The sequence below is a fragment of the Schistocerca piceifrons genome, chromosome 2 (assembly GCF_021461385.2).
Source record: "Schistocerca piceifrons isolate TAMUIC-IGC-003096 chromosome 2, iqSchPice1.1, whole genome shotgun sequence".
Lineage (NCBI taxonomy): Eukaryota > Metazoa > Arthropoda > Insecta > Orthoptera > Acrididae > Schistocerca > Schistocerca piceifrons.
The window spans coordinates 969,104,306-969,119,926 of record NC_060139.1 but is presented as its reverse complement, the minus strand read 5'-3'; the positions used below and the strand labels follow the sequence as shown (position 1 = coordinate 969,119,926).

The following is a 15,621-nucleotide window of genomic DNA, read 5'->3' as shown; positions in this document are numbered from 1 at the left end:
TCTACCCAATTTCATATGGATGGCTATGTATTACCCAGAGCTGCATAATGCTTAGAGAGCCTTAAAGAATATTTCCACTGTAAAGAAGATGCACCTGCTCGTTATTTCCTTAATGACTCGCAGTTCATTTTCTTTCCTATTTAATCTTTTACATTTAATGTTGTAGCAATCACATAGCCATTCTGCTTCAAACTGAATGGAATGGTCACATCGGTATTATTAAGTTTATTGAGTTCTATTTTAATTGGTGATGGTATCCTAAAAAAATACGAAGGACAGTCATCTACTCATATTGATTACTATTTATCTCTTGATAAATGAAGCTTAATTTTTCATTAGCGACACGTTCCTCGTAAATGGTTGCACCGCGTATGAGTAGTCAAAAAGAGGTACATACCCATCCATTCTGTCATTGCTACTGCTGGTTTTACACTGAGCTGCGGTTAATATTCGTTCTGGAAGATATGCTAGGATCTACGAAACATATAGTCCAGATCCCAGACAAATATTTTCATTTGAAGGCAACATATTTATTAAATAATAGAAGACCCATGAAATTTAAGACTTACAATATCAAACGCATTATATATGTGTACTAATTCTCATACATAAAAAGAGGTAAAAACATCTAACTGAAGGAGGAGAAAATAGGTGTCAAAGAAATCATCTTAGATCACAAGTTGTATTACAGAATATCAAAGCCTGAATATCGTTCAAATGTTATGTATTAGTAAACTTTGAACAGGGCTTTTTTTATATGACAAGAGTGTTTCCTGAAAGTATGATTTTTGCTCATATCAATTCATGAGGTGCACGTAGTCGGTAACACGGACTCCTTAGGCAACGTACAGCATCTTTTGGAACCGCAAATCAAGTGGTAAAGAATTTGATGAGATATGAACCGATAGTAACTCCTGTAATGAATTTTACATATTGGTACCATATTTTTGGAGAACTGGTTGCTTTTACAGTACACAGTAAATAAATCGTTAGTAAAGCTTTTTCATTGCTGGTTTAACCAGAATTGATTTTTAGGACACATAAGAACACTTCCATCAATTAATGCAGTTTAAGTCAACTACAAAAGTAAAAGCTGAAATCTTTTAACGTTTCCAGGTGCGATAATCTTGCATCACTAGAAAACACCAGGCTAAAAACCGCCTGTCGGCCCTGGTGGTCCAGTAGGTTGAGGACCTCCAGTAGGCTGAGGTTCACCAGTTGGTTGTGGCCCTCCAGTTGGTTCAGGCCCACCAGCTGGTTGTGGCCCTCCAGTTGGTTGGGGCTCTCCAGTTGGTTCAGGACCTCCAGTTGGTGGGCCTGGTGGGCCAGTTGGTTCAGGACCTCCAGTAGGTTGACCTGTTGGATCAGGACCTCCGGTTGGTGGGCCTGGTGGACCAGTTGGTTGTGGCCCTTCAGTTGGTCCAGGAGGGCCAGGTGGAGTCTCTTGGCTGCGGCATGCTAATATCTGTAGTAGAATGTCATATTGTAAACTATATCATATATGTAGATGGAAATTAAGTGGTATTCCTTCTGAACGGAGATTAACATTCTGCTAATGTAGTTTTGAAACAATGAATCGCAGAAATGATGACTTGTGACTATTAGGACTGTATAATCAGATGCATTTTCTTACTCTGACATATATTAGAAATCAGCTTTACTGTTTTATTACAGAAACTGAATGAATGAACGAGTTCAATCGTTATTGATGATTACTTCAGGGAATCTTAAACAAACGTATACATTGATGCCAATTTGAGGTTGTACCATGCGGATCTGGGGAGACATGTGGTACTACCGAGGGGGAAAACCATCGTGCTTGGTGTCAGGCTCAGGTACATCGTACTGCACCCGCAGCAGCAATATGAACAGCAGTTGGCACCAAATTGATAGAGCAAGCTGTTATAAATCGGTTAATTCAAAGATGGGTCTGCGGCAGACACTCTGTAGCGTCCACTCGACTGACCCCAAACCACTGCCACTTCCGACGTCATCGTTGTCAAGCGGGAACGTATAAGGATGCAGGGCACAAGTCTGTTGTGATCTCTGATGAAAGCTGGTTCCTCCTCGGTGCCAGTGATGGCTGTTTGTCGGTTAGTTGGAGGCCTGCAACCTATCTATTGGCGTGCTAGTTACACTGGACCTACGACTGGATTTATGGTCTGGTGTGGAGTGCCACTCTGTTCAAAAATGGTTCAAATGGCTCTGAGCACTATTGGACTTAACATCTGAGGTCATCAATCCCCTAGAACTTAGAACTACTTAAACATAACTAACCTAAGGACATCACACACATCCATGCCCGAGGCAGGATTCGAACCTGCGACCGTAGAGGTCGCGCGCTTCCAGACTGAAGCGCCTAGAACCGCTCGGCCACACCTACCGGCTGCCACTCTGTGTAGGATCACCAGCAGTCTCGTTGTCATCCCACACACCCTGACTGGAAGTATTCACATCAGTTTGGTGATTCGACCTGCAGTGCTGCCATTCATAAACAGCTTTTACCAAAATGATAACGCTCCCCCACATACTGCTGTTGTAACCCACCACGCTGTACAGTGTCCACATGTGCCTTGGGCTTCTCGATCGCCAGATCTGTCTCTAGTCGAGAACGAATGGAACATTATCGGATGACAGTTCTAGCGTCGTCCACAAACAGCATTAACCGTCCTGGCGTGGAACCCCATCCCAGAAACTGACATCCGGCATTTCTACAACACAATGGATTCGCGTTTGCGTGCGTGCATTTAACAATCTGACCGTTACATCGGTTATTGACGTACCAACATTTGATATTTGCAATACCTTATCTCGCATTTACGTTAACCTGTGATATTGCAATGTTAATGATTTAAATATGTTACCTCGGCAAATCTATTCCCGAAATTTCATTACTCTATATTAATTATTTTTTGGTGTTGTGGTTTTCCCCGTCAGTATATAAGATTTGATTTCCCTTTCTGTCTACCATCAGAGTGGAATAAATAAGCAAGGGAACTACCCCTGGTAATGAGCTTCTAGTATACTAAATAATACTCTTGCGTCACATGTGCTAAATCATTGTATTACTCTATAGCAATATTTTAGGGTTTTGATTCGTGATGAATCCAATTCTTATCTTCGTGATTAGTCGCCATGTTTGTTGAATTCTCATATTTAGCTGTGTATCATCAGAGTTGTAGTACTTTGATTTTTACAACAACTTCGGTGAAGAACAGGGACTGATCCAATAAAATCACTTGAAAATATGCTCTCGTAAAGGGATTACTAATGTTGTGTTAGGTCAGCCTTTATGCGCAGAACTAGAGAAATTTCAACCTCTCTGATGACATGACAAACGGCGACAAACGTATGCTGAAGCAAATGATAGCAAATATCCTGTAATCATTCATAAAAAATGTAGATATGCACATACAAGATCATTAGAAGCATTAGAAATGGAGTACCCGCTCGATACGAGGAAGAAAATCTCATTGCATTTTACAACATTCACCGTCCATCCAGAAAATTCCGAGACTGATTTTATTTTCGGCGCATAAGTGAATAAGTCCAGTAACTACAGTTGCAACCCGAACAACTAAAAAACGCAGACATACATTCGACGAGTCAGTTTAAGCAGGTAAGTAGGCGGTGTCAAGTACATAGTCGACGTGCGACCATTCGGTGTAATCACTGATATGTCAGAAATTGCAATGGAGCAACATCTCTAAGATTTAAGGCATTTTTCAGAATGTCCTGAAGAGAAGGAAAGTGTGTACAAGGTTTGTCCCATTCGTCTTGACTCCTGAACGAAAGCAACGATGTCTGGGCACATGTTGTGATTAGCTAGAAATGAAACATGTGGACATTTCTTTCCTCGAACAAATCATCACGGGTGATGAGATTTGGTGTTCTGAAATCGAAGCCACTGCAGAATGACAAAGTACAGAAATTCACGTGAAGTGTTAACGCTTTGACGACATAACCGACTTTCAAACCAATGGGACACACCAGTTGAACAACAACTCAAAGATAGATTTCACTGATAGTTACTTCTGGGTGTGTGAATGTTCTGTGCCTTGTAAATAAGTCGGGGAGGGGCACCTAGGACACCTTAAGCATTAAAACAACCATTTTCATTTTCTGTACTTTGTACTAACACATTCAAGAAACTTTTGGACTGTTGTTTTACGATTTAAGAAATCCGCCAGTGTTAACGTGTGGATGCTCAGACACAGATTTCAGCTGTTACCCTCGCAAATATCGATCCAGTAAGAAGGAGGATGCAGATTATTTACTGATATTATGCATGTATAGTTTATAAACGATTCACGCTAAGTTGATGAATTTGGTAGAATCTCACAAGTGTCTTTATTTGTACGCATGGAACCAATATGAAGTCGCTTGCAGAACCGACGAAGTTTCGAACACTTTACAACCCTTAGATTCGAGAATTGCATGTGACAGACAGAAAACTGTGGTACATTTTGAAGCATTCAGTGTTTGTAAGTGGATGCAGAAGTAAATAACAGTAAAGATACGTAGAGCACAAATTTAGATAAAGTCTCAGTCCATACTGCTCACCACAAGACACAGGGAAAGAGCTACCACTGTTGCCCTCATGGTGATGGAAGTGCTGAGGTGAGCGCGGGCTGCAGAGCTTTTATAAGGCTCGCCACTGCGTGATGTGGTGTAGTCGTGATTCCGTGACTCTTCAACAAAGGGACTGAGCAGAGACTGCCGTCCAAATGCGACAATGGAGAATCTGGTATAATCATAAGGTCTCAGAGCACTGCTGCGACTTGTATCACAAGGTCACAGAGCACAGCTGCGACGAACTGGATATCTTATTGTCGCTCACATTTTCATCGACACCCGCTTGTTACTAGATGTCTGCCTCAAATAAATAATGAACCAACAAGTCACGACATAGCTATCTGCGGAAACTTCAGGAAACTTTGTCCAAAAAGAAAATAGTCATGTGATAACGGAGGTGACATAGAACGTTATCTTACAAATGTGATTTCATGAAGTATGTGTACGGTCCGGTACCGTGGTATGAACCATTTAAACGACTAATATAGCTGTAGCTGCCTTGAAGCAAATATTTGGAGTAAATCATCAGTGCAATTTGTAGGGTAGGCATCTTGAAACTCTTAAAGAAAGTAAGGTTCTGGAATGGTTCAGAACCGGACCCTCCTTCGAGAAGAGTGTGGTTAAAAACCCTGGCTAGCCATACAGACATATGTCCTCCATGGTTGCCGTCATGACGAATGCTGATGTGTTTCCTGTGGTAAGGACACTCTACAATTTCTACCCCAAGTTAATCTATTTGAAGCTGGTGGTCAGGCTGTAACACATTCGTCGTCGTGACGTTTACTGCGAATAATTCGTTCCTTCTAATCTGTATTCCAGAAATATAATTGCTGGAAATTTGTTTTGTGGTGCACAGCAAATGGCATAGCGAAGCTCTCTTCGCGCATTAGAGCATGAGAAAAGTTCTTCTTTTCTCTCGGTTCGGCCATCGTGAATTGCGTTTTCTGCTTCTGCCCCAGAACTTCTTCATCCTTCTCTTTCGCCCTTCTTTCTAGATCTTCCGTATGATTTTGTCCACTACATTGGTGACTCTCTGTCGTTTTCCTGTCCTTCTCTGTCATTGACCTCTGGTGCATTGCAAAATATATGTGCATTTGCCTTCTCTGTTTTTCAACTTCATCCTCAGCTTTGACCAATCCTTCCTGAGTTTAACAACCCAATTGCTGAATTAGATTTTCACTCTGACGCGGAGTGTGCGCTGATATGAAACTTCATGGCAGATTAAAACTGTGTGCCCGACCGAGACTCGAACTCGGGACCTTTGCCTTTCGCGGGCAAGTGTTCTCTGCTGCGAGGAGAGCTTCTGTAAAGTTTGGAAGGTAGGAGACGAGATACTGGCAGAAGTACAGCTGTGAGGGGCGGGCGTGAGTCGTGCTTCGGTAGCTCAGACGCTAGAGCACTTGCCTGCGAAATGCAAAGGTATCGAGTTCGAGTCTCGGTCGGGCACACAGTTTTAATCTGCCAGGAAGTTTCAGCCCAATTGCTACTTGGCTGTCCTCTTGTCAACCCATTTTTTCCATACTCTTTTGGTCATGCTGTCCACATTCATCCTCATCACACATCCTGCGAATCTTGACCTTTCCCGTCTGATTTTCCACATACAAGTTGCAGGGGCACTCGTGGTCTATGGCTGCACCCCAAATCTGATAGAATAGAAGCACCAGAACTACAGGTAGTGCCATATATGGCGGGCTGTGATCCTAGTCTTGAAACTAATGCAAGTTCCGTTGTAGTTCCAGCTCATTCTTCCCTTTCACAACTTAGACCCGAAGCTAAATTGCTAGTTGATCTTAATTAGTCATAATTAATAATAAATAGAAATCTAGATGGCTTATATAAAAGGAGATCGTGATTACATGACGCATACCTTACGTTTGAGGGCCGGCCGTTGTGGCCGAGCGGTTCTAGGCGCTTCAGTGTGGAACCGCGCAACCGTTATGATCGCAGGTTCGAATCCTGCCTTGGGCATGGATGTGTGTGATGTCCTTAGGTTCGTTAGGTTTAATTAGTTTTAAGTTCTAGGAGACTGATGACCTCAGATGTTAAGTCCCATAGTGTTCAGAGCCATTTGAACCATTTTTGAACCATTTTAAGTTTTAGGAATCGTGAGCTATGTTGTATAGATGGATTCTCATTCTTGAGAAAATAACGTGTCGACGCTGTTGTGCAAGGTAGTCTATTAGAGGGATAAGATAATAATAAAGATACTAGACTAGAATTAAAGAGAACCGAAGTTCAAATGACCCTCTGCCCGTCAAGATATCGCTTTCTGTGGATCCCTGACACTCTCAAGGCAAATGCTGTGAAACTGATTGTCAATAGTACTCGTCCAGTTCCCTTCCTCACAGCTATGTTAGTAGTGACCCTGCCGTCTACAGGATTAAAATTCAGTTTTCATTTTCTCTCTTACTATGTTTGAGAGGACAGAATAAACATCTTTCCCACAAGACTTTATGGAGAGAGAACATTTCTGGATATGTCCGCTACGGATAACTGTTTCCTGATTTCACACGGTTATATATTCTACCTAAGCACAGGCGAGGTATAGTATCTGATCAAAAGCAGTCGGAGAGCCTTACGTAACGCAGGAATGATCAACAGATATCACGAGAGGCCGACTTGTAACTATGAAAGAAGGCAGGGAGTACAGTTTTGTCAACAGAAAAGCAATAACAGCAGAATGAGTCATCACTAAACTGACACACAATATTTTAGCGCAACGCAATCTGACTTTCAATAATCCCTACGAAAGAATGGCCCTAACTAACAATAAACTTTATCTTTCATGAATCACTTATCGCAAAAATCTTCGTTACTCGAACTACTGCAATAGAACGAGCGCCAATACTGCCAGCTAAATAAAAGATTCTAACTACTGAAGGCACTAACTACTGATAGGCATAGTTAGCAAATGAAAGATTTTTATAGAGAACAAACAATGTATTTACCTTAATAGTGTTCAGAATGCACTATATATATATATATATATATATATATATATATATATATATATATATATATATATCAGTTCATGACATCCAGTCTTACAAATTTCCTTTTTCTTACGGACGGACGTCCAGATAGTCCGCTCTCAAAACTCTGGCATCTCTCTCCCTACATCCACCACTGCTGGCGGCTCACTTCCAACTGCACAACGCTACGTGCTGTTCACATCCAGCAGCCCAGTAGTATACAAGCGAATATTCTAACAATGAGTCCAACCAGCCACAGACTGCACACAGCACAGTCAGTGGTGGAATTACCAACATAAAAACCTAAACAGCCTTCTTACAATATGATGGAAGATTTGTATTTGGTGGAAGGCTGGATGAGGTTACCTGCCATCATGTGTCAACAGTAAAGCGCAGAAGAGATGGTGTTACAGTGTGTTCGCATTTTTTTGTGGTTGTGCTTCTGGTACCGATATTACGCTTAGGAAAAGGTTGAATGCGGCATCATATGAACACACTTTAAAGCATGGTTTACTGTGTGCAGTACAGATTCAGTTTGGAGACGATGGTCCCGCTTAAAAGACAGCATTATTCCTGAAATGGACTTGTGTGCAAAGACTTCCGACCTGAACCCAATGGAACAACTTTGAGATGAGTCAGAACGTCGAGACCGCTCCAGCCATTAGCTCCACTACCTTCACTGGTTGCGGCTCTTGAGGAAGAACGGGCTTCCATTCTTCGCCAGAAATTCAGATACCTCAACGAAAGTAGAGTTCAAGACGTCAAGAAGACCAAACCCTGCATATTAATGCCCACCGATAAATGTCCAGATACTTTTGATTAGATAGTGTATACTTAGTAGCGATGCGGTATTTTGCATTTGCCACTTCATATACTCGCTCTTCCATACACTATTATCTGTGCTATCGCCATCAATGCTCGACATCAACTCAGTAGCCACACACAGTTGGCGGGTGGCAGCACTAGCAATTGAGGGTATACAAGGCGTGTCATGTGGATGAGGATAACAGTGCATCCGTTGTCGTTATGCATTAGCAGAGCCATTTATTTAGGCAAACCAAAGACTACGTTTTATTGACAGAAAACCTGTAACAGTTCTACTAAAGAGGCGGCCTTCACTGTGTTTGCTCGTCCTCTGCTGGACTATTTTTGTTCTGTATGGGATACTAACCAGACACATAAGCTCAAAGAAGGACAGCTTTCTACTATCGGAAGACAGGAGATAGACTGTCACGGATATGATAAAAGAGTTTAGTGGTCATTAAGACAAAAGGGTTTTTCGTTGCAGTGAGCTCTTTTCTCCTCTGAGTGTGAAACCTTTTTTATTATCGCCAACATACTTAGGGAGCAATGATCATCATGATTGAATAACAGAAATCTGAGCTCGTACAGAAAGATGTGTGTATTCTTTTATCCCACTTGGTGTTAAACAGTAGAACGGTAGAGAAATGTTCTGAAGGTTGTTCTAAGAATCGTTTACCGCGCATTTAAGCGTGAATTACAAAGTTGTACAATTATGGCTGTGTATAAAATGGTATGCGTTGATGTGCTGGTTTGTGTAGTACCAGCTACTCCCTATTTGTGTGCTATAAACGAATGACATTTTCCAAATTATATTATTATTTATTGATGCCTTTCCCTTATTATACCACAATTTCCCTAATATCCTCGAAGTCACCGTCATTAACGTTCCCTGGACCTAGGCAATAATGAAAATGTAATTTTTGTGCTTCCTGTGAACTGAAATAGTAGAGACTTTCTTCCCAAAATAATACACTTAGTTTTTGTTTAGCTTAACTCCAAGTACGGTATTTTCAATTTATTTTATAACAAGTATATATACACTAGCTTCTCGTAAAATATTTGCTGGAAATATATAACAAATCATCTGTCTTACATTTTCCTACAGTTGGCGAAAGTGGGACAGGAGTCAAAGGTTTCAGTTTGAAATGGCGAGCCTCAAGAATAATACAATGTCTTTGTTGTTGTCTTTGTATTGTATTGTTAGTACACTGCAGTTATTATATGCCTGAAAATAGCTTCTGAATGAAGATCAAGCGTTCATGGACGTAATCAGTAACCCAACAACGGTTTTTTGTTATAATGCGGACAACGCTCCATGACAACATTTAGTAGGAGTAATTAAGCGCATATACATTCTTTGGTCGTTGGTAGCTATTGTATTCGAACCAAGTGTCTGGTCCATTTAAACATAATCCATATAATGGTTCAAGGTTTGTAGGCAGAGCGCATTATACGCTTTGGAGTATACTATTCTAGTGTCATATGCACCAAAGCGAATATTATTAGGTGTCATGTTCTCTTGAAATCACGTTTTGAGTAATATGTCATTCATAAACAATGAAAGAACGAGGAGTGATGCGAGGAAAAAGAAATACTTTCACGAGCAAGACAGGCAAAGCATTCATGAACTGTTGTTAAAAATTCAAATATCATTTCCCACAAATATTCTCTTTCGCTATGTAAGGTACACTCTCAAGTTAACTACTAGCGATAATGACATACAATTTCTGGTATTTGTACTGCCTGTGAATTGACGCATTTTATCACTATTTTAATTTTTGTACTTATAAAAAAGGACAATAAAAAAGAATTATCTGAAGAATAATTACCATTGCCTTGAATTTCTTTTGAGAACATGCCTCAAACAAACTCATCATCTCCCTATACAACATTATCATTACAGGCCATGTAGCACAATATAAAATGACCATTAATTTGACCTTGCTCGTATAGCAGGGTTTGGGTCTCCTGAAAGAGTGCAGTATAATAATGTATTGGTTGTGCTTAAACATGGTCCCTTCCATGTCACATTAAAGTATGCTATGAGAGAAAAAATTGAGCCTTTAAATATGTGGACACGCGTTAAGTTTATGTAGTGCTAATATCTTGCCCCTACATATAAATGGGCAGTAGTATATTCTCATATACATCACGAAAGGCTAGTTCGCAAATCTTTGGAAAAACCAACCTTGAATAATGTGAAACGTCATGGTTGAAGAATTTCTTACTGAAGTTTAATCATGAATCACATAGTTCTTCTTTAGACTTTCAAAAGTATTACAGTTTACCCAATTTGAAATGGATGGCTGTGTATTACTCAGAGCTGCATAATGCCTAGAGAGCCGTCAAGAATATTTCCACTCTAAAGAAAATGCATCTGCTCACTATTTCCTTAATGACTGGCTGTTCATTTTCTTTCCTATTTAATCTTTTACACTTAATGTTGCAGCATTCACATAGCCATTCTGGTACAAACTGAACGGTTTGGTCGTATTGGTATGATTAAGTTTAGTGACTTCTATTTTATTGGTGATGGTACCCTAAAACAATACTGAGGAGTGTCATCTAATCATATTGATTATTATTTATATCTTGATAAATAGAGCTTAATTTCTCATTAGCGACATGTTCCTTGTAAATGGTTGCACCACGTAAGAGCAGTCAAAAAGAGGTTCGTTCCCATCCATTCTGTCATTGCTACTGCTGATATTACACTGAGTTGCGGTTAATATTCGTTCTGGGAGATATGCTAGGATCTACGAAGATCCCAGATAAATATTTTTATTAGAAGGCAACATATTAATTAAATAAAAGAAGACCCATGAAATTTAAGACTCATACTATCGAACTAATTATATACATGTACTAATTCTCATAGATAAAAAGAGGAAAAAATATGTAACTGAAGGAGAAGAAAATAGATTTCAAAGAAATCATCTCAGGTCACAAGTTGTATTACAGACCATCAAAGCCTGAATATCGTTCAAAGGTTATGTATCAGTATACTTTGAATAGAGCTTTTTATAGATGGCAAGAGTGTTTCCTGAAGATATATTTGCTCATATCAATTCATGAAGTGCAGGTAGTCGGTAACACGGACTCCTTCGGCAACGTACAGCATCTTCTGGAACTGCAAATCATGTGGTAAAGAATTTCATGAGGTATGAACCGATAGTAACTCCTGTAATAATTTTTACATATTGTTACCATGTTTCTGGAGAACTGGTAGCTTTTACAGTACACAGTAAATAAAACGTTAATGGAGCTTTTTCATTGCTGGTTTAATCAGAATTGATTTTTATGACGCATAAGAACACTTCCATCAATTAACGCAGTTAAAGCCAACTATAAGAGTAAAAGCTGAAATCCTTTAACGTTTGCAGGTGCGCTAATCTTACATCACTAGAAAATACCAGGCTAAAAAAGGCCAGGTGGCCCTGGTGGTCCAGTTGGTTGAGGACCTCCAGTAGGCTGAGGTTCACCAGTTGGTTGTGGCCCTCCAGTTGGTTCAGGACCTCCAGTTGGTGGACCTGGTGGTCCAGTTGGTTCAGGTCCTCCGGTTGGTTGACCAGTTGGATCAGGACCTCCGGTTGGTGGCCCTGGTGGACCAGTTGGTTGTGGCCCATCAGTTGGTCCAGGAGGGCCAGGTGGAGTCTCTTGGCTGCGGCATGTTGATACCTGTAGTAGAATGTCATATTGTAAAGTACATCATATATGTAGATGGGAATTAAGTGGTATTCCTTTTGAACAGAGATTAAGATTATGCTAATGTAGTTTTGAAACAAAGCCAATGAATCACAGAAATGTTGACTTGTGACTATTAGGACTATATCATCAGATGCATCTTTTTACACTGACACAAATTAGAAACCAGTCTTACTGTTTTATTACAGAAACTGAAAGAATGAGCATGTTCAACGATTATTGATGATTACTTCAAGTAATCATACAGAAATGTATGCACTGATGTCAATTTGAGTTAGTACCATGCCATTATTTGTGTTTCGCCAGAAAGACGTCACTGAGTGCAAACAAGGTCGTATAGAAGGGCTTCGAGAAGCTGGATGTTGCTTACGTGACATTGCGGAAAGACTTGGCAGGAATGTGGACACTGCACATGATTTCTGGCAGGGATGGTCGCGAGAATATACAGTAGCGAGAAGATTGCGTTCCAAAGAGCCGTGTGGAACTACCGCGAGGGAAGACAATCGTGTTCGGTGTGTAGCTCAGGCACATCGTACTGCATCTGCAGCAGCAATCTGAGCAGAAGTTGCCACCACAATGATAAAAAGAACTGTTATAAATTGGTTAATTGAAGGACGGGTCTACTGTAGATGCTCTGTAGCGTCCACTCGACTGACCCTAAAGCACCGCCATTTGCGACGTCAGTGTTGTAAAGCGAGAGCCCGTAAGGGGGCAGGGCAAAAGTTTGTTGTGATCTCTTATGAAAGCTGGCTCCGCCTCAGTGCCAGTGATGGCTGTGTTTTGGAGACCATCCGAGTGCCTACAACCTACCTAGTGGCGTGCTAGACACACGGGACATACGACTGGATTTATGGTCTGGTGTGTAGTGCCACTCTGTACGCCAACACCAGCAGTCTCGTGGTCACCCCCCGCACCCTGACTAGAAGTATGCACATCAGTTTGGTGTTTCGACCTGCAGTGCTCCCATCCATAAACAGCTTTTACCAAAAGGATAACGCGGGTCCACATATTGCTGTTGTAACCACCTACGCTCTACAGTGTCCACATGTGCCTTGGGACATCATCGGTTGACAACTCTAGCGTCTTCCACAAACAGCATTAACCGACCTTGTATTGACCGACCAAGTGAAACAGGCGTGCAACCGCATCCCAGAATCTGACATCCGTCATTTGTACAACACAATGCATTCGTGTTTGCGTGCTTGCATTCAACAATCTGACCGTTACATCGGTTAATGATGTACCAAGATTTGATATTTCCAATACCTTATCTCGCATTTATGTTAACGTGTGATATTGCAATGTTAATGATTTAAATATGTTACCTCGGCAAATCTGTTCCTGAAATTTCATTACAAGACATTATCTATTTTTTGGTGTTGCGGTTTTCCCCGTCAGTATATAAGATTTGATTTCCCTTGCTGTCTACTATCAGAAGGGAATAAATAAGCAAGCGAACTACTCCTGGTAACGAGCTTCTAGTATACTAAATGATGCTCTTGCGTAACATGTGCTACATTGTTCAATTACTCGATAGCAATATTTTAGGGTTATGATTCATGATTATTCCAATTTTTATATTTGTGATTAATCGCTATGTTTGTTGAATTCTCATATTTAGCTGTGTATCGTCAGAGTTGCAGTACTTTGATTATTACCACAACATGAGTGATGAATAAGGATTGACCCAATAATATCTATTGAAAATAGGCTCTTGTAAAGGGATTACTGATGTACTTGCAGAACTAGAGAAATTTCAACCTCTCTGATGAAATGACAAACGGCGACAAACGTATGCTGCAAACAGGTGATAACAAATATCCTGTAATCTTTCATAAAAGATGTAGACATGCAGATGGAAGATCATTAGAAGCATTAGAAAAGGAGTACCAGTTAGACACGAGGAAGAAAATGTGATGGCATTTTTCTACATTCACCGAACATCCAGAAAATTCCAAGACTGATTTTATTTCTGGCGTATAAGCGAATCAGCCCAGTAGCTACAGTGGCAACCCGAACAACTAAAAAACACTGACATACATTCGACGAGTCAGTTCAAGCAGGTAAGTAGGCTGTGTCAAGTACATAGTCGACGTGCGACCATACGGTGTAATCACTGTTGTGTCAGAAATCGCAATGGAGCACCATATCTAAGTGTTTAAGGCAATCTTGAGAATGTCCTGAAGAGAAGGAAAGTGTGTACATGGTTTGTCCCATACGTCTTGACTCCTGAACGAAAGCGACGATGCCTGGTCACCTGCCGTGACTAGCTTGAAACGAAACACGTGGACAGTTCTTTTCTGGGACAAATCATCACTGCTGATGAGATTTCGTGTTATGAAATCGAGGCCACTGTAGAATGACAAAGTGCATAAATTTACGTGAAGTGTTAACGCTTTGACGATATAACCGACTTTCAAACCAATGGGACACAACAGTTAACAACGTGTCAAAGATAGATCTCGCTGACAGTGACTCATGGGTGTGTGGATGTTCTGTGCCTTGTAATCAAGTGTGGGAGGTGGGAAGGGTACGTTGGATACCTCAAGCATTAAAACCACCATCTTAATTTTTCTGTACTTTGTACTTATATAATCTCGAAACTTTTTGGACCGATGTTTTACGATTTTTGAAATGCGCCAGTAATAACGTGTGGATGCTCAGACGCGGGTTTCGGCTGTTACCCTTGCAAATATTGCTCCAGTAAGAAGGAGGATGCAGATTATTTACTGATATTACGCATGTATAGTTTATAAACGATTCTCACGAAGTTGATGAATTTGATACAATCTCACAACTGTCTTTATTTGTACGCATGGAACTAATATGAAGTCGCTTAAAGAACCGACAAAGTTTCAAACACTTTCCAACCCTTAGATTCGAGAATGACTTGCTACAGGTAGAAAAATGTGGTACATTTTGAAGCATTCAGTGTTTGTAAGTGGATGTGGAAATAATTACCAGTAAAGGTACGTAGATCACAAATTTCGATAAAGTCTCAGTCCTTACTACTCACCACAAGACACAGGAGAAAAGCTGCCACTGTTGCCCTCATGGTGATGGAAGTGCTGAGCTGAGCCCGTACTGCAGAGCTTTTATAAGGCTCGCCACTGCGAGATGTGGAGTACTCGTGATTCCGTGACTCTTTAACAAAGGGACTGAGCAGAGACTGCCGTCGAAATGCGACAGTGGAGGATCTTGTGTAATCACAAGGTCTCAGAGCACTGCTGCGACTACATGAATATCTTATTGTCGCTCAGTTTTTCATCGACACCCAATTGTTCCTAGATGTCTGCCTCAAAGAAATAATGAACCAACAAGTCATGACGTAGCTGGTAGCGGAGACTTCAGGAAACTTCGTCGAAAAAGAAAATAGTAATGTGATAGCTGGGGTGACATACTACATTATCTGACAAATGTGATTTCATGAAGTATGTGTATGGTCCGGTACCGTGGTATCAACCATTTAAGTGACTAATATAGCTGTAGCTGCCTTGTAGAAGCATATATTCGAAGTGAATCATCATTGCTATTTGTAGGGTAGGCGTCCTGAAACTCTTAAAGA

At 40.7% G+C, this 15,621-nt stretch overlaps 2 protein-coding genes across 2 annotated transcripts; both read right to left on the bottom strand.

The window, feature by feature from the left end:
• Positions 1-663: 663 nt before the first annotated feature.
• Positions 664-4,618, bottom strand: LOC124777648 (proline-rich protein 2-like). Its single transcript, XM_047253127.1, has 2 exons — positions 4,564-4,618; positions 664-1,465 (listed from the first exon to the last, which is right to left on the bottom strand). Exons 1-2 carry the CDS (start codon positions 4,600-4,602, stop codon positions 1,151-1,153), a joined length of 354 nt encoding a protein of 117 aa, XP_047109083.1. The 5' UTR covers positions 4,603-4,618; the 3' UTR covers positions 664-1,150.
• Positions 4,619-11,613: 6,995 nt separating this feature from the next.
• Positions 11,614-15,227, bottom strand: LOC124776813 (proline-rich protein 2-like). Its single transcript, XM_047251963.1, has 2 exons — positions 15,073-15,227; positions 11,614-12,029 (listed from the first exon to the last, which is right to left on the bottom strand). Exons 1-2 carry the CDS (start codon positions 15,109-15,111, stop codon positions 11,769-11,771), a joined length of 300 nt encoding a protein of 99 aa, XP_047107919.1. The 5' UTR covers positions 15,112-15,227; the 3' UTR covers positions 11,614-11,768.
• Between the last annotated feature and the right edge of the window lie 394 nt (positions 15,228-15,621).

Bases quoted from the DNA above. Each gene is read 5' to 3' on its own strand.
- LOC124777648 (XM_047253127.1), bottom strand. From the start codon at position 4,602: ATGAGGGCAACAGTGGTAGCTCTTTCCCTGTGTCTTGTG. The intron at 1,466-4,563 runs GTGAGCAGTATG...ATTCTACTACAG, and splicing joins CTCTTTCCCTGTGTCTTGTG to ATATTAGCATGCCGCAGCCA.
- LOC124776813 (XM_047251963.1), bottom strand. From the start codon at position 15,111: ATGAGGGCAACAGTGGCAGCTTTTCTCCTGTGTCTTGTG. The intron at 12,030-15,072 runs GTGAGTAGTAAG...ATTCTACTACAG, and splicing joins CTTTTCTCCTGTGTCTTGTG to GTATCAACATGCCGCAGCCA.